Consider the following 20,817-nt stretch of genomic DNA (forward strand, 5'->3'; position numbering starts at 1 on the left):
TACGACTTGCAAAATTCATGAATTCCTAGCAGTATTTTTTTATTGTACTTGTTTTTTTCTCTTCTTGTTTATTCGGGTTTGACTTTGATTTTTCACGAGTATTGCATCCTTCGAAGCAACGAGCTTATTTATTTGTCAATACATTAATATTAATGTTGGAGTAACTGATATTTTCTACAACTAGTATTCTAATTATTTCATTTATTAGGAGAAATTTTTGTATGAATGTATATTAGAAAATATGCTTATTCAGCAGTTAATCTTTTCGTATCATTATCAAAATTACAAGTTTATTATTATTTTTTTTTTATTATTTTTTTTTTTTTTTATAACAATTTCCTTTCCATTTTACGTTGTATTGTGATCGTGCTTTTAGTCTGTTGATGAGGTAAGGGGAAGCCAATATTTATAACTTCGTAAATGAAATATTAGCCTGGAAATTTGAGATTCTCTAAAAAGAAGAACGAATACTTTGTTAATACAATTGATTTTCAAAAGTTGTAAAATAGCCTGATGAAATAATAAACAAAGTAATTTTTTTTATTTAATTGATTTATATATTAGTTAAATGGTAGTTTCAATGAAACTTTTTTATGCGCTGTGCTACATACAATTTTATGTAAATGTACTTATACAAGTATTATATCTTGTTCGGAAGTTGACTTCTGATGTTTGATATGTTATTAATACAATAACAAACTGATGCAAATCAAAATCGCTTGTCAACTTTTTAAACAGTTCAATGAATGTAGATTTCCATTTAAATCCGCAATTTATATAAAAATAATTATATGCGAATGCAATATATTATAAAAGAAAACTTAAACAAAGGAGATTATAACATAGATAAAGAAAAATATCTTATATGTTGTATACTATTAGTACCTATTTAAAAGGCATAACTATTAATGATTTTTTTTTTTAAATTAAAATCTTTTCTAACGGTTTATAACAATAGAATTTAAAAAACAAGATGCATGTATTTGTACATGTTAATTTTCAAATAAAAAATGTGGAATACAATAATAATGGACTACTTTAACTCATTTGAAGAAAAAAAAAACACGCGTACAATAAAGTATGCGGAGTTTATGCAAAGAATATTCATAAATGCTCTTTAAGTTGTAATAGATCACAATTTTTTAATGCCATGTGTATCTTTCGCTGATCTATTACATTTGTTCAAAGACATCGTCTGCGATGTTTACATGTTTTCAAAATGGTGTATTATGCGCTCATACCCATCTAAGATTGATCTCTTGGAGAAGAAATAAGTGTGCGCATCTAGGCCATCGCCTGCGCTGGGAAAAATATTGCTTATTATGTAAATAAGCTCAACAATTCCTCCTTTCACCTTCTTTCCCTGTCTTGCGCTTTATCTCATTCATACTCTCTAAATTTACGAGCATCAAAAAGCTGCTGATCGCGATCTATGAGAATATTGAAAGCAAGAATGAAATTAAAGGAAAAATGATGCGATCTCTATATGTGAAGTTTATTACGCATATCTTTGCAGCTATTTTTCTAAAATAATTCTTATTTTTAATAAATATAATGCTGCTCAAGAATTGGAGAGCAACAATTATTTTATTTTTTTTTATAATTATTAGCATTTCTACTTATTTTATTAATCAATAAATTAGTAGATAATTAATACGATTAGATTATTCTTATTATATTTATTTTTTTGTAATATGTATTCTTGCCAATACCATAATAAGTTTTTCGTATTCATACATTATAAAAGTAAGCAGAACTGTTAATTGAAATAATTTAAAAAAAAAATTCTCTTTAAATATTATACCAATAACGTGCAAAAAATGTAAAACAACAGTATTGTATATATTTAAGTTTTATTTTAATGCCATATCATTATTATTATTATTATTATTATTATTATTATTATTATTATTATTATTATTATTATTATTATTATTATTATTACTATTACTATTATTATTATTATTATTATTATTATTATTATTATTATTATTATTATTATTATTATTTTCTACGTATGTAATTGCTTGCAATTTTCAAATTATATTAAATTATGATAAAACTACATTGCATGAAAATCTTACAAAGACGCATTAAATGTAAGTAAAAATCCACGGTGTGGGTAGGGATTAGGGGGAGAGGGAGAGGGAATGTGTACAAAAATTAAAGTAAAAATAAAAAGAAACTTTATGAAAATGAATGCATTTGAAATATAATTTCGTGAATTAATAGATCGTAAAAAAATGTTCTCGTTGGATAAGCATTATAAAGAAAAATGGAAAATGTAATCCAGCTTGATAAAAAAAAAGAAGGAGATACTGAAAAAACGTCCTGTGCATCTTACTAAAAAACATAATAGTATGTGCTTCTGTAAACCCAAATATTCTTATTTTTTTGCGCAAGCGCTTATCCAATTTCAGTAACAGCTGTGCAACTACATTTTTTTCTTTCGTTATAGGAAAAACTGTCGATGATAATATCTTTTCTCCAAGCTAACGCGCCTTTGTCTCCATATCCACCATAACGTTTTTACTTGCAATCCTACACCGTTTGACTTACTAGCATACCGATCAGATTATTTTCATAGAGATTTTTTACCATTCTGAAATTTGATTAAATCCGATCATTCAATTTGTAATTTGCTTGATTATTAGAAAAGTTATAAAGAAAGTCAGAGAAGTCGAGTGCAATGTCTCGTATTAATATAAATCAGAGGTGACGTTTTACAGATCGTACAGTTGGCGGAGCTCACTAGATGGAAGATCAAATTAATCGCATTATTACTGAGTTAAAAAGGAAAAAAAAATTAAACATTTATAAACATTAACTTTTACATTCTTTTGAGCTTATTGTAAAAGTATTTTTTAAGCCTTTGCGCTTAGCGACTCATCTACAATGTAATTTTTTAAAATGATTGTTTTAACGATATTTACAAAATAATGGAAGTGACGTATGATACGAGGAAAATTATTTTATTTCTATTAGTGAATTGTTATTAAAATACTAATAACAAGAAATGAGTAATTAAAATATTAACGAATTTTCTTACAATAGGACATGGTACTACTAGTTGAGGATTATGTTAGATTAATATTAGAGATTAAAATTAGAGGAATTAAATGATCAATTTTTGAAAAGTTTTTTTCTTAATTTGTAAACAGCTTTTTATTTAAGAGGTATTTTTATGAAAATTACAAATATAATCATTGTCTATGACGAGTTTTATGCATTGCAAATGAATTTTCTCATCACATTCCTGAAAATAGTTCACAAAAATTTAGTTCATTTTATATTATTATTTCTATTATTACAGTAAACTGGCATAATTTTGAATAAAAAAAAAAAAAATTCTAAAAGATACCGTTACCATAAATTCTCACTGAACATGATTTTTTTTTTTCATAGAGTCTCATGTAATCAAGAAAGTCACATGTCGCGTGAGATTCCGTTGAATTCAATTTTGATTTAAAATATCCAATAGTTGTTCACAGTTTCAATAGGTTTCATCACATTCTCACTCTGAACCATATTCGGCATAAAAAGCATCGGTGAAAAAAGATTCAGAATATTCAAAAAGCGCTAATTTATAATAAAACATAATATGGCCCATTGTGCAGGTATTTTCATATTAGATTTCAACAAGGGCTTGTCTTTATTTTATAATTCTTGAAAAATTAATCTTTTAGAGCAAATTATAATAGTAATACACATATAATGATAATAGTAATTTTAGTACACGTTATGAACTAATAATAGTTTTTTTTTCTTTTTTTTTTTTTTTTAATGTGAACATCGGCTGTTAGAAATTTCCTATTAATCTGTCAGTTTTTTTCATTTTCTTTACAGTATCGACCAATATTGGTTTTCTCCCTACGCTTTGACAATAAAAGCTTTAATAATGGATATGCAACATTCTTGGTCTGCTAGGATATCGCAACTCATTTTCACGATTTCCAACCATTTTGAATACATTGTATTTTTTTTTTTCAATCAAGTGGGAGGAAGGGCTTCGGATTTGTGCGGCACTACTATAATTGTCCGCTACTGCTCTTGTCATCCCCTTTCGATGTTTAATTCTGTCTACAAAAGTGACAGACTTTGACAAGTTGGTTATTGCGTAACATTATATAAACAGGGTTCCTTGGATTTTTTCCTTGAATTATTTTATTCTCTCTATATATAGCTTCTCCCCATTTCCTACAATGTTGAAAGTTCAGAGTTGGCGAGCATACATTTCTAGTAAATGTAATTTGGATACGTCATTTTTTTTAATTTTCTACTTTTCGAAATGTAAGAGATTGTATGTGATATAATATAAGTTAATGCATAAGGAAATTATTTATGTAATTAAATTAACAATTGGCTTACGCATTCTTTCTTATTTCGATTTAATTATTTAATTATTTTTGCTATTCAATATTTCTAATCTTTTTGCAAATAGACAATTATATCTTCTTTGTTAGTAGCACGCTGTATAAGATCCTATCGTTACCGAATCTCCGACATCTTGCGAAGAATTTATTGATAAATTTAATTGGCTTGGGTAATCATGTCCTGAAGGATCATGGCTATGGCTACTTTACTTTGATCATTATTTTCATAGTAAAGATTATCATTGCGATTATCAGATCCAGTTATATTTCTAGATATTTGATTGACATTTTGTTTTAATATAAAATCATAGGCTTTAATTACGCCTCGTAATTATTATAATGTTTTCTAGAATTTTTCTACCAACAATCAACTCGAATTTGAGATTTTTATTACTTGGAAGATATTGCAATAACGTAGGAAAAATAATAACAACGACAAAAATGGTTGTTTAATGACAATAATAATTTATTTATAATATTTTATAAAATAAGCATATATGAAAATATGTAATATGTAAATTTAACAAGTTATACGATAATAATTTAACTAAAACTTTTATCATACATAAAATTACGAAAAATCATTTACGTTTTTTGTAAAATTCTAGGACTTTAGATAATACCGCTTGATCATTGCGAATTAATGAATATTTTCAAGAAATTTTTAACAAATCAAAAAATATGATGAAAAAAAAAGTTTTATCTAATTGCATCCTCGTTATTCTTCAAGATGAAATATATAGTGAAATTGATATTTGGCAGCTTTTACATTACTTTAATAGAACAAATTCGCTGCTATAAAAGAAAATTAGTTTTAAATTTGCTAAATAATTTTATTCTAATGTAATATAATTGTAATATAATAATTCGGTAATGTAAGGTAAGATAAAACATTGAATATTTTGTCGAGCGCATTATTCACACAAAGAAAATTCAGCAAAGCTTACTTGATTAACTCGATCGTACATGATATGCTGTTCATCTGTATTTCTACAAATCTAATCTAAAGGGAGAAAAGTGGAGAATATCCGTAGGATCAAGGAGTGTACATCCCTTGACCCTAGATTTCTTAAAAGGAGAAGAAATTTTCAGAGCTAAGTCTCTCATCGATGTGTATAAAAGGTTTGGCCTTGTGTATGAAAATATTTGGAAAACATTGCGGAGAAGATGTTCTACTACTGCGAAAAAGGTCATTACAAGAGCAAATTTTTATCAAATCATACATACATTTATCTTTCATATTAATCTTTTAGATGTTGTATTGCTTTTGTAATTAGTCATGATAAAAGAGATTATTGATTTATAATTTCAATTAATGTGTCAGTATTTCACTACATTTTCATTTTTTAATACACGTGTACACGATTATCTACAACTTTACGTTAATGAAATGATGAACTGCCATAAGAAAATAGAGGCCAATATTTCTTTACAATTTTAACGGTATTAATAAAACACCAAGTAAATGCTCTAGTCGATCCTCTCTTTTTTCTCTTGATTTTATCTCTTTCTCTCTGTCTCCCTTCCTATTTTTAGATTTACCCGAAGTAATTTTTTTGTAACGGTCCAAGAACAATTTAGATTAACTATTGAGTTATTGTTTTACATTCTTTCACCCTATAAATTAAGGTAGCCTTACACGATGGCACTGATAAATTATAAAAGAAATAATTTGTATTTTTCGAATTTCTTTCTAATATAATAATGATTGTACATTATTTAATTATTTAAAGCTACGTAAAATATTCTAACAAATGATAAATTTCGTTAAGTTCTTAAATAAAATCTGTTAAAGGAAATATTTCATTTGTTTGTTTGTTTGTTCGTTCGTTCGTTTGTTTTTTTTATTTTTTTTAAGGAATTTGATACATATTTGGAATGACATCTTTATATTTTAAGCTTATTTTTTTTATGTTTTCTCAAATTATGCGTTTACAAAACTTGGTGAAATAACATGGGAAACAATAACAGTTTACGAGTATCCCCCTTTAAATATGTTTTAAACAAAAACTTTGATTTCATATATATTGTACGAAAAGTTGTTTCTTCTTATATGATAAAAACTTTAAAATTTAAAATAATATGAAGTTGGACTGCTTTAAAATTAAATTGGAATAGAAAGTAATGCGTTATAGAGGATTTAAATATTATAAAAGTTTTGCATCTATCATTTGCGTCATAATTAGAAATATATATTTATTTATTTAAATTTTTTACTCTATTAGCTTTTAACATTTTTCTACCAAGCAAGCTGTATTAACTGATATAATTTCCTTTATTTTAAAAAATATTTATATGTTTCAATTAACTCTTTTGATCAGGATAATTTTACAGAAAACTTTATAAATCAGATGAATAGTGTTATACACTATAATTTTTGGTATTATTTTTAATAGATCTGTAAATTTTTCAAACTCTTTAGTTTTAGAAATTTAATTCGCTTTAATAGCATTTCACAGAAATTTACATGAATAGATTTCATCTTATAACTAGTAAAACTATATAATTTATGTTGCCGTCATGTATAACAAATGCTACAAAGAATTCTTTTTTATTTTATTGCGCTAACAGAAATTGTACATTCAGAATTTATACTTTAATACTGTGTGAAAATACGCAACGCTTAATTTTTTTTTATAATTTTTTATCAAATCAATACTCGTTACAATAAAGCTTTTTGATAAAATTAATGTATATATATATATATATATATATATTATATTATATTATAATATATATATATATATTATATTATCCATACATAATATGATAATGTATAGTTAAATGAATAATACAAATACATATGTGATATAAGAAGATAACTGTAATGGGTCTTTGTAACAACTAATGTATAATTTAATCACGAAATTTAAAATTTTTGGAAGTTTTTGAATTTAAAAATTGTCTGAAAATATCTAATCCGTTAAGTCTGTAATGTTTTAACCAATTGAAGGAATATCGTTAATCTCTCTCTCTTAAATATATATATATATATATATATATATTGTGTGCGCGCATCCCCACTCCCACTCCACACACAAAATACAGCCATACATACAAAATTTTTCCCTTTTATATCCTCCAAATGTTTCTTATCTTATTTGATGGACTTTACGGAGTTGTGGCAAAAAGTTTTATCTACTAATAGACGTACGAGATATTTTCGATGATGATAGTTTTCAAGAAGGAACTTATATTCTATCGCCTGAAACTCAAGAAAATGCCAAGCCAAGTTTTGTTTTTTTCTCGGTACAATTTAAAGAGAACTTTTTTATTTACTTTTGTCTTCTATACGTTCAAAGGGTCTCATGTTTCTCTGATTAATCAACTTTGGTCTTTGAACATAAGCATTTAGAAAATCACTTTTAAATTCTTACTCCTTAATATTTCAATTTAATATACGAATTTTTATTGCTCTTTAATTTATGCGTCAACAATTAATTCATAGACGTATTCTTAGCCCAATCTATGACATTTATTATTTTATTAAAGCATATATAAATGTATATTTGGGATACAATTTACGCCAAAAAACGCGCATATTATGAATAAAATTTCGGTTAAAAACATAATTCAAATACGAGGAATTTATATAGAAGTCAATATTAATTTTGAAATAAATGCTCTTCTGCTCAATATATTTCCTTTATGTATTCGAAAGATTTTTAGTAAGTTTGTTTAATTTTGTTATTTAAAGAAATTACAATTAAAAATTCTATCTTAATCTGCATATGTGTGTGTGTGTATATATATATATATGATTATTTTGATTTGAAAGGTTTTCGTTATAACGACAAATAATAAATTAATATTTAAGAAACAATAAAATTAATTCAGTAAGTAAAAGGAGATCGATAACTTATTTTCAGAAGAAAATTAAAGATATTTTTGAAATTGTAAAATATAAAAAATCTTATATCTCGGTCAGTCCAATTTTCGATAGTGTTGCGTTTAACAAGACAAAGAGAAATATTGGAGTAATAAGATATCTAGAGGAAACGTAGGGCGCTGGCCACCTCAGAAGAATTGCTTAAATTGCCAAAGCGTTTGTCTTCGGTCGGAAGTGGTCTTTGGGGTTTTCGCTTCTAATCCCTCGCCCTCGGCTTCATTTTTTCTTTTTATTATTTAGTATGTAACAGTACACCATGATCAAAGTGTATTATGAAAGTTATGGAAGCTTCTTATCCACATAGTTTTTTTATACGTATTTGTAGTTATAACGCATCTTATTTAATAATACTTTTACACGTTTCATTAAATAACATTATTCTATAAAAATACATAAAAATTACTTAAATTCTCAGGTGATTTTTTTTTTTTTTTTTTTTTTTAGAAATTTTTAAACTGTATTGGATATAAATGAGAAAATTAATTTGTTATTAACATGCATTAATTGAAAAGGAAATTTAATTTAAATGGGAAAATTTACAATCTTTTATGACGATATTTTTTCTAATTTACAAAATACATTAATTGTTTTGTTTTTCCAAGTGATATTTCAAATGAATGGGTACGGACCATTTCTTTTTGTTATTTTAAATTAAATAGTCGACAGTATAGAATAAAATAACGACCATTTACATAAATTATTTAATAACATAAAACAGTATTAGTTATTCAGCTAATTTGCCTAAATTTATTTGAATATATTTATTTCTACGGATAGGATTTAATTTGCATATAATGTTTTTTTTTATTTTATATATATATATATATTACGCGATATATTTTATCGAAAAATTACAAATCTCTCGAAAGAATATAGAAATGCTCATTTAACTTCACATTCTTCTCTAAATAATATAAAAAGTCATAATAAATTTAATTATTTGTAGCTATGATGACATTTCAGATGAAACTGAATATACAAATGAATATAAATAATTTAAACAATTGGTATTATTATTTGATATTTTTGAAATTTTACAAAAAAATATTTGAGTGCCTTAGGAGAATAGAAATAAGTTATTAAAAAAGGCGAATATCTCAAATTCAAAATATTGTCTTAAAGAAGTTATGCGTTTCTCTTTTAGGTATCTAGCCAGATTTCCATATAAAATATTATACAAATTTATTTATACATAAATCGATAAATTTCAAACCCTTCATGTTTATAATTCATAAAGATTGATAAAATGAAAGATAGCAAATTTCGATAATATCAAGGTGATTTTTTTATTTTAAAAAGTTTTCCAATTTACAGTAATATAATTAATTCCATAATTGTAATTTATTATAATGGAAAGTAATTTATGATAAATTTTGTATTATATTGTATTATATTGTATTGTTTATTAATAAATATTAAGATCTTTTTGTAATGAAACACAATTTCAGTCTTACGAAATCATTATTATTTTACGTACCAAATATTAATTTTATATATAATTTTTACTAAAACATTAAAATTAAATACCCATATTATTAGAAATTTCGCTTTTTATTTTAATTTATTTTTAGTCTATCTTTTTCAAATTTTTTATTTTAATATTTACAAAATTCATTGTAAGTTGAGGATATAATAGTGAGTAACAGCTATATAATACAACTCTTATGTTGACTGATTATTGTCATTAAATAATTGCTTATAATTTTATTCTTCATACGTAATTATAAATGGTTATAATAAAATTAATGCAATAAAATAGGTTTTAATTAATGAAAATTTAAATTTAAATTCGTTCGCACTCTTGTGAATAAGCCGGAAACAAAATTAATACAAATTAAGGAAGTCGTGTCCGAGAACTTCTGAGAATCGTGACGTTATTGTTTGCTGCAAGCAAGCGCAGAAAGCAATAAACAATATGAGAAAGATGAAGAGTGATAGAGACAGACAGAGAGAGAGAGAGAGAGAGAGAGAGAGAGAGAGAAAGAGAGAGAAATAAGAGAGGAGTAGTGGATGAGAATTAATACGAAAAAGATATAAAATCAGAAGAAGGAAGAAGATTCAGATAGAAAAAAGGTCAGGAATTATAACTAAAAGTGGTGAGTTTGTGTTCGTAAAAGGTAGACATTTTAAAATGGAACTCTCCTTAATAGCTCCTTAAAATAGTGAAATTTTTATAAAAAATTTTTCAATATTAGATTTCTAAAATATAATTTAGTAATTTAAATATGATTAACTAAATGTTTTTTACTAATCTAATACTACTTTTCCTAACGATTACAAAATAAGTATTTGAATGTAGTTGGGTTATTTGATCTCTTCGATATATATGCAAATATACGTTATGAGCATACTTTTCAATTAAACGGGAAGCAATGTTATTTAGAAAATCGAGGACATTGAGAAAATATAATATATTAGAAAAAGTTTCTTTAAGGCCTTTAATTATTTAACCTCGAATTATTTGAACGATGATGTATCTACCCGTTCAGTCTTTCTCATCATTCTAGTTTTGTGTATGCATTTGGATATTTTTATATCCCTCGTCGTACTTCATGGTGTTTAGTTGGACTTTAGTTGAAACTTATTAACTTGTCTTGATTTTCCACCATTACATGGATGGGCATAAATCCGAGCTCCTGATGATATCTACAAATATTATCAGATAGCCGACGTTGTTATTCAAATATCGTCATTAGACAATGAATTCTTCTCTTTAATAAGTTGAAGATTGTGGATAAAAAAATCTTCATTTTTTATGTAAAAAGAATTCGCGCATTGCGTAGCCGGAGAAGAATGTGTGAAAAGAGTAAATTTCATCTGACGAAAATCGAAAACATGAGATATATTTCGAATTTTTGTCATTTGGAACAGATTGTAAACTTGGAGTGTGATTAAAAAATTTAAGTTTTCAATTGAATATTGGTTAGTTTATATAAATAAGTAAGCGTTATTCGATTATTAGTTTGCTGCAGTCGCATTGTCGAATAATTATGGCAATAATTAGGATTATCTTGAATTGGGTATTAAAATCCAATATATAATTTATATATTTGTAGTTTGTAGTATATTGTCTCTGTAGTATAAAAATATAAAATTTCGAGGAATTTATATTTATGACATTGAGAATCTCGTTGTAGTAAGTTTTTTCAAGATTTATAAGTCAATTTAAACTAAACTCTGTTTCTCCTTCTCCCCCTATCGATTAATTTTGTAGCATTTCCTTAACTTAAATCGACAAGTCGAGGTAAACGTAACTTTCAGAAAATCAACAAAATGATTAATTGTAAAATAATTTTCAATACTCCTGTTTTAATAAGAAAAATTTAAAAATTTTAATAGTATCAAGATATCCGTTACTGTCAATAATATCGACACGAGCATTTTAAATTTTGCACATTCCTTAATATTGCAATTGCAAAATATAAATTTTGTATAAGTTTTCAAGTATTAATGTTCCCTTTCCTTGATCTTTGGTTGCTCAATATTCAATACGGCGCAATGACACTTGTAATTAATATAATGCAAGACATGATGTACCGCTGTCAGTATTTAACCAATCAGCATTCGATGTATTGGCATTGTGATAAGCATAAGGTGAAGAAAAAATTAAGTAAGCCAAGCAAGAACTCGCGAGCGTTCTCTTAAAAATTAAAAAACGAATCTTCGATAAATATTGTCCCGTGTTTTGGTGCGACATAAATTTTCTACAGCCAATGAAATTCCATAACTCTTGAAGGATTTCCATCTCATTCTCAGTAACGCGTTCGCCCATCGTTCTACTGCTTTTATTCACGAGCATCTCCTTGTTCCATGCTTTTACATTATTAGGCGGGAAAGTATATCCAGCGTCTGGCAAGGATAATTTGTCAGCTTGTATTTTTAATTGTCGTTTTTGGCAATGCTCAATGTAATTACGATTGCGTGCTCTTCTGTGTGCGTGCATGTGTGACTGCTAATTTCATGACATCGAGAGTGATTATTTAGCCCGAGGACGGCGAACGCGAAGGAAAGACGAGGCTTTAGCCATCGAATCTCTTTGGTATTGATATTTTAGGGTGGTGAAACAAAACGAGTTAACTGAATGACGAAAAAAACTGCCGTGGTCGTTGAAGCGAGAGGCAGCGACGAGGATGTAAGGAAGCTGTGTTTTTGTAAAACAAAACTATCCCAGCTAAGAAGTGTGCTTTCTATAAGTATTCTGTACGAGGACGAGAATGCATTAAAGTATCCAATTACGTTTTTGAGGTACTCTTGCGGTTGCACTCTCGGCTACTCAAACGGTGTTAATGAGGGTATGAGGATTTATCGTTGCCAACGGAAATCGAAATGGATACGTGAAATAATGGCCATTAATACGCGAGGAAGCGAGTTAATTATTTACACTAAGCCTGTTTGTTTTTATCTCTTTAAGCGTTGTTCGGGCTTTAATATTATTGTCGTATATAATTAATTTTTAGAAAATTTATGTTATATGCGCTTTTAAATAACAAATTGTACGATAAAATTGTTCATTAATTAATCGCCGTAATAAGCGTAATTATTCAGATTTCATGAATTTCCTTACTCAGATATGTGTATTATTTCAGTATATATTAATATAAATCTTCAAAGCTATTTTCATTTAGGTTCTTAATGCTTTTAATTAAGCTATAAAATAGAAATTATTTATAAATAAAAAGAATTCTAATGCTTATGAAAAATTGTTCTGACTGTGTTTTACATGTTTTGTTCTATATTTCTCTTTTGTTTCATTTACTTTTTTTGGCAATTAATGTTTCTTATTTTTTAATAATCTTTGGTAAAATTAAATTAAATTTACCAAAGAAATATACGTGATGCGTAAATAGAAAGAGGCTGGCTTATATTCATCTAACTAAAATTGTGAATTTTTATTTTGTATAGCCTGTAAAAGCACGAGTGTGAATATCTTGGATTTAAGATTTTAAATAGTTTTAGCGCTTATAAAAAGCATTAGAAATGATGTTTTTGTTATGATATTAAAAAAAGAAAATCGTTTACAGTTAATTCATAATAATGGTGGAACGTCGGATTTAGTCAGAGCAGTACTTTTGTATCGTTGATCTTGTTACCGCGACAGTAAGCCTTCAAAATTTGGTGGAAATATATTGGTCGAGAGAAGTTAAGATTTCTCTATGTAACTTCTATGACATAAGTTGGTCGAGTCAAATATGTGAGTCAAGAGAGTGTAGGGGCACGTAAAATTCAATTTTCGCGTTCGTATTATGTTCGTGGGGAACGCAAATCTCCATAGCAGGATTAAGAAATTAATAAAAGTTCAGGATGAATTTGAACCACTTTGCGAAGAAAGTTTTGAGCTAAGTTGCTCCGGTTGTGCGGAAAGTCAGGAGTCTGGATGTTGCGCTAATATCTAGAAATTGCTCAGTCGCATTTTACCAAATCCAGTTAGAAGTATGTGGCAAATCGACTACCGCCATCTCGGCTTACCATCCGCATGTGCACGCGAGTTGTGTTTCGGATGTCGCGAAGGCGCGTCAGCTCGGATCGATGAGGTTGGGGTGGAGTGAAATTACCAAACAATGTGAACATTGACTCCCCCCCCCCCCAGGATGTCCACGACTACCTTACTTTTTACCAATTGTGAATCTTTAAGGTTGAACGGACCTCGTTTCTCTTTGGTGCTGAGCGTACCTTATGAGTTGCGAAGATTTTAGACGTTTGCCGGGACATCGAGGCAAGGATCGACCTCGAGTAGGACCGCACTAGAAACGCCAGATTACGCGTCGTGCGCTTGCATGCATCAGTTATACGTTATCTCACTCATTTCATCTGCCTAGGCGTATTTATTACATAAAGCTTTTGAATTCTTCTGACGTATTCAAAATTCGAGATGGTTTAACATCCTAAAATGTTTATGATGACATTCCGTTGCCACGGTCTATTTCATGGAGTAATAAAATCTCATCACAAAAGAGTCTCTTAGCAAGCTATAAGTTTTGCGAAATTCGGCATTTTTTGAAAACTATGGACGAAGAAAACTGTCGAAAAATTGAAAAAATGCTGATATTACGTATTTTTCTCGATATTGAGTAAGTCTCGTGTCGTTATAAGACTATAATTTCGATTAAAAGAAATTTTTATGTTATATTTTTAATGAAATTGTGTCAATTTCTTAACAAAGCCTGTACATTTAATTCTTTTTAATTATATATTTAATGCAAATGAGTAAATTGTTTTTTAAATAGAGAAAATATATAAAATAGATTAAGATTAGATTAAAAATTGTAGTTGAAGTGTTGGCGAATCATTGAAAAACCTTATTGAATATTATATCCTTTTACTTATTTTATTATTTCATTAAACCTAGTATGAAATATTTATATTATTTTACAATCTGGTAATATTACAGATTATTTATGCAAAAAATTAAATATTACTCTATTTTTTTTTCTATAAAATTTATATTTTTCAAAACTATATATATATATATATATATATATATATATATATATACATATACATAGCAAATAAGTTCAACATCCTTCATATTTTCTGACTTTCTACGTACTTATTATTAGTAATACAGAAGACAATAAATGTGTTTAAAATATATTTTTTTCTTTTTACATCAGCTACTGCGTAACCATAGGAAGTAATAAAGCAAAGAAAAACACTGCCAGGAAATTAATAACGCGCAAGCTGTAAAGCAAAGTCCACTGGGTTCGATCGTGGAATACGTAGGTGATTCAAAAGGAGTTTGGCGTTGTCGGTATTTTGCTCATAGTTTCAATTCTTCGACGCATTTTTTTTTTACCTTTGACGATTGCAAGAAGATAGAAACGTATTCGAGGTGGTTGTTACGCATACGGAGGAAGAAAACTACGCGCTTGGGATATTGTCAGGAAAAGTACTTTGGAGGGGTACGATTTGTTGGGATACAAAATGACGTTGACTCGTTCAACTCTCTCTCTCTCTCTCTCTCTCTCTCTCTCTGTCTGTCTGTCTATCTCTCTCTATCTCTACTCGAGTATTAGCCAAATCCTAATGAGTTTTGATTTTCTATCTTTCACGTTAATTCGCGGCTTTTTCAATGGAAGACTCTGCGCTTTTTAAGAGTTCATCAATGTTGAATTTAATGAGCCGTAAAGTAAAATCAATTTAACAGTCACATGTATTTTTTTGTTATAATTATTATCGTTATCGTTAGACGCGAATTGGATTTGACCTTTATTTTTCCCTTTCACGAAAACCCTTGGCTTATTGAAATTGTGCTATATGGGAGTCTAAAAAAAACTCGTGTTATTTGTGATTGGGGCGAGATAAGAAAATTTGAAATCTGTGTTGTGGCAATACATATGTTTTTTGACAAAATCAAAATAGAATTTTTAATGAATTTCGCTTATTGCATTCCCCTGTTTTCAACAGACATTTAACATTTTAAATATTTTTTTCCTTTATTCTAAAAACCAAATAACATCGTATATAGTACTACTGTCTATGTTGAGATATGACGGACATGCGCTATTTATTTTAGGTTTGAAAAATAAATCTATTGCGTTTTGCATGGAGAATCTCTATCAAATCGTATTTATTCATCTACAGAAGTAGGCCATGAATAAATATGAATAGGTATTAAAATTATCGAAGAGGAATGTATTGGTAGTTTATACTATCAACTGGGTTGAACATATGTCATGAAATAAAAATTTTCAAATATAATCTAACAATATAATTTGAAACTAAGGAAATAAGTATGTTTGAAAATAAATAAAAAATAAAATTCGATGAATTCTTTTAGAATAGGGTAGAAATTACTTTTGTCCATATGTGAATTTACAGACAGTAGTATCGTTAAAGTATTTTAACGCGAAAGTATCATATCAATAGATCGAGGGAAACAAGTTGAAGTACTTAATAATGAAAAAAAGTGATACTGTGTTTCATTTCGAAGTTAACTCTGTCTAGATGTGTTTGTGCGTGTGCGTGTGTGTGTGTGTGTGCACGCGCGCGCGCGCGCGCGTATGTGGAAGAATATACGTATGTGTGGTTGAAAATCAATATTAAACTAAGAATTAATAACATTATAAAGTCAAACAAAAGTAAGTTCCATATATTTCAATATGTGCCAATAAAAGATTTGTATAATTGAACTGTACATATAATCACTATATTTTATTCTTATATAATTTATTGACATATTTTGTTTTTTGAAAATATGATCATTGAACGTAACTCTGAATTAGCTATTTACATATTTAAAATAAAAAAATCAACAATTCGACTAGTATATATTGTTTATATGTAAAATTTTTTTTTCATTAGCTTAATCGACGGATGCGAAAATTATTCGAAATCATATAGTAAAGATTACCAAATCCTATTAAAATATCCTATTAAAATAACATTATATATATGCCTTTATGTGAGATAGTTAAATAATCAAAAGCCTGACTTAGAACTGCCTGACCTACGGACATTTTGAACAAAGCAATATTCTTAACTTTACTATACACCAAAATTTATGCCTTCTTTGTATTATTTTTAATCATGAAATTTTATCTCTGTTGCGGATGCTCGTTGATTATATAAGAACTTTATTGTCAAAAATAATAATGAAATGCTTATGAATTAGTCACTTTAAACTTTAGCAAACTAAATCTTTTATTTAATATGTGTGTCAACGCTTTTCTATTATTTTCTACACAGTTAGTTATCAAATCAATGCAGCATTTAAAATAATACCGATGGTTATTGAAAAACCAAAAAAAAAAAAAAAAAACAAAAAAAAAATTAAAAGACATTTGACTATCAAGACGTAAAATATGAAAAACAATAAAAATTGAATGAATAATTAATCGTTATTTTTATCGTTTTTTTTTATTAAAAACTGTTTGTTTATTCGATCATACAGGAACGAAATAGTGAGAAAGTTAGGAGATGAGTGAGTAAAAGTCTTAATATGCTATATTTACGGCGCTCGTATGTTCCATCCAATAAACGAATTAATCAGAAGATATATTCATCCTTCATGTGTACGTAGGATAGTTGCGAGACAAATGTGTGTGGCGCATTATTAGCCAAGTGATAGATGTTTATTTTTCGTTGAGAGCGGACATTCAAATATCTTGCAATAAATTCGCTATAAAATTTGTATTATTAAAATGACGGATTAGTAGGTTCGAGTGTGATTAGACTGTGGCATCTCAAAGGATTCACTCTACCAAAATCTACAAACGAAGGCACAATCTCTTGGCAGATAAACCATGATAAATGATTCCTGAACGAAACGACGATGTTTGTTGTTGATGATGATGATGACGAGGACGATGAGGACGACGTGGACGACGAGGACGACGAGGACGACGAGGACGATGACAATGGATGACCTATCGATCTAGCATCTCTCGGACACTTTAGCATATCATTATTGTTGACGGGGACGCACTCTGTCCGGGAACTGTCGGATAAAATGAGAAAAGCCAGGGAAGCGAGATAAAAGCCCCATCGTTCACGCACCCTCATTCTCCCCTGAAACTACAGCTGGTCGAACAAGAGCAAAAGAGAACGGGCCAAGGGGCGAGGTAGGGAGGTAGAGTGGCGGGAAGGGAGGGGTGGGGGGAGGGGATGGCAATGAAAGTGGGCGCGCGTCTCCGCCGTGGCGACGATGGCGGAGGGAAAAGGGCAGGGAGATCCGCGCGGAGCGCGAGTGCCTGCTTCAGTCGGTGGAAGTGCCACGTTGCGGATAGACGGACGCGGTTCGACGGCGATTCCCTCCTCCGGTACCGGGGCCTGGCAGCGACGACTCCTCCTCCTTCTTCTTTTCCGCCAAGTCGCCAACTGTTGAGATTCGTTTCTCCGCGAATCGCGACTTTAGCCACGGGTGTCAACCTTGTCAACCTCGTCGGGTAATAAGATAACGCCGCCACTCTCAGTGGTCCGCGAGATTCGAACTGAAGCCCTCGAGGCCTTTATTCGCGATCGTTGGAGCTCATCTATTGGCTCGTCGACTACGAGTGGTTGCGCCGTAGCCAACGGGTATTGTTTGGCAACCGCTCGTTGTTTAAAAGTAGAAGGATTCAATACTAATTTGCTCGCAGAAGAACTTATAGAAGTACAATCTAATCGAGTTTAGTGGACGGCTTCGTTTGACCTGAATGCTAAAGAACCAAACTTTACTTAACAACCTAAAAAGTTTGAATTTCAGCCATCATAGTGAGAACCAAATGCTTTTTACTTGAGCTTATATATATATATATATATATATATATATATATATATATATATATATATATATAAGAGATCAACTTTTTTTTTTATTGCTTTATGGTTTATTACGATCGGTTGACAAATACTCTCTCGCTTTGTCCATAATTTGATAATTCGCTTACGAGCATCGGGTAACTACTGCGAAATTCTTAATTGTACCAACCGCAATTGTCTTCTTCATAATCACTACTCATCTTCATTATCAAATATTAGATCTCTGTCTATTCTTGCGGCTGCGGTCTGCAAAATTGTAATTGCAATTAGTGTCTGTATTATCTCATTTTTAGCAATGGTTTTGCGGGTCTCTGGGCAATATCGTCGGCTGCGCCACGTCTAATCGTAAATTTTTATATCGGCTAATTCACTCGATTGGGTGCGTAGTTGTAATCGGGAGGAAGGCTTAAAGTCCTGTGATAAGCGCCGCGTACTGTTACCGTAAGGGACGACGGCTTGGTTCGGGGATTTCATTGACCGGCCTCGTTTAGTTTTGCCTGGAGTAAGTCCGAGACTCCGCGGTTCCCGTGTTCTCCTCGACAAGTTCATCCCAACGGACCGCAGCAGAGATGAGAGGAGGCTTCGACGGCGATATCCTGGTCAAACGGGGTCAGTGAGGACGGGCCGGCGAGGAGAGGATGCCGGTGCCGTGCCGCTGAGGACGATGGGAATTAGCGGCGGCCGGTCAGCTCCGGAGGATGGCGCTCGCGCCGCTGCTGCTATTGCCGCTGCTGTTCACGGCCGGGACTCAATGTTGCGATCTAATCGCTACCCGGGCAGCCCTCGAGCTCGGCTGCCGCGCCAAGGGTATCGTCAGTTACACCCAGCTGCCCGATGTCGGCAACGCCACCAGCATGTGAGTTAGAGCATGGAGTTTTTTGTCGTTGTTTTTTCTCCTCCCCCCGATTCGGCCAACTGATGGACCATCTCTACCAAAGATGCCAGTTTATCGTCTATTTGTAACATGTTTCGTCGTAACGTGCCGGAAAATTATTCTCGGTAACATCTCGATTCGGTAATAACTCGTTCGAGTTGTTTACTTGGAAAGCTCCGGGAGATTGGGGAGGAGGGAGCGGCTCGGAGACGTTCGCCATCTCGGCTATTCGGATTTTGAAATATAAATTTTGTATGTTTAGTATTTCACGACACGTAGCGTTCGATCGGGCAAGTATGCTAAAAATAAATCGAAAGGAAGTACAAAAGTACAATGTCACGCGTCCAATAAAAATACGGGTGTCTACATTTTTCGTTTGCGAAGAGCTTTAAATTGCCAAGTACGAGTATGTATATTCACGGTTCTCAATTCCCGTATGACTTTAAAGTATGTTTCGTATATTGAACAGTGAGAAAAAGAAACAATAAAATGATAAAGGATAAGAAAAAATAGAGAACGAAGAAAGGATGTAGAGGGATACGGAAACGATTACGATTCTTGACGTTATATATATATACATATATATATATATATTTTTTTTTTATTACAAACTTGAACGAAACTTGAATTAAAGTCTTACGATTATTATAACATTATATATATATATATATATATATATATATATATATAGAACTATAACCGTGATGGCTTAGCAATAAGCATTCTCATATACATGAAAAAATTATAAGAGACAGAGTTAAAGATTTTTTCTTTTCTTAAAAAAATCTATTATATTGTTTTAAAAACATATTAAATTATTATCTAATGCTTAAAAATTTTATTTTGACACATTAATTTACAATTCTTCGATAAATTAGATATTTAGTCGAAATTATTAAGTCAACTTTGCAGGCTGAATTTTACAGTCAGTATAATTCAATTCTCCACGTAACTATAATTGAAGATTGCAATTAAATATTTCATTAGAATAGTAATTCTATATAATTTACGCTAATTTTAATTTTTTTTTTATATTCATTCATTACATTCACTCGGTTTGCGGATTATAAATATATATCTTTATTAATATCTACTTAAAAATTTGTTGAACCAATTGAAGCGATAGATATTCTCATCGAATATGCAGTTTTAATATTAGAATAGTTCGTACTACGTGAACAGATCTATTTTATTTTTGTACTATTACGAATATAAAATTCCATTAAAAAAAATGTTCGAAAATCAGAAATTTCTCATTTAAATATATTAAATCCATTATCCATAAGTCTTGAAGCGGAAACTGAATAAAACAAAGTAAAATAATATTTAAATAGAATATAATAATAAAACTGTTAGTATAAACCTGCATTCACGAAATGTTATTTCACTAAATGATTTAGATAAGGTTAAAAATATATTTATTATATAGTATATAAAATAAT

The 20,817-nt window shown here is 29.6% G+C and overlaps 1 protein-coding gene across 1 annotated transcript in view; it reads left to right on the forward strand.

Moving 5' to 3' along the window:
• Nucleotides 1–19,026: 19,026 nt before the first annotated feature.
• The window catches only part of rk (G-protein coupled receptor rickets), a 62,917-nt gene continuing 61,126 nt past the window's right edge, over nucleotides 19,027–20,817 (forward strand). Inside the window, 1 exon segment of the mRNA XM_011503607.1 lies at nucleotides 19,027–19,357. Within this exon segment, the coding sequence (XP_011501909.1) occupies nucleotides 19,200–19,357 (158 nt within the window). The 5' untranslated portion in view covers nucleotides 19,027–19,199.

Source organism: Ceratosolen solmsi, unplaced genomic scaffold (genome assembly GCF_000503995.2).
Source record: "Ceratosolen solmsi marchali unplaced genomic scaffold, CerSol_1.0 scaffold8, whole genome shotgun sequence".
NCBI lineage: Eukaryota > Metazoa > Arthropoda > Insecta > Hymenoptera > Agaonidae > Ceratosolen > Ceratosolen solmsi.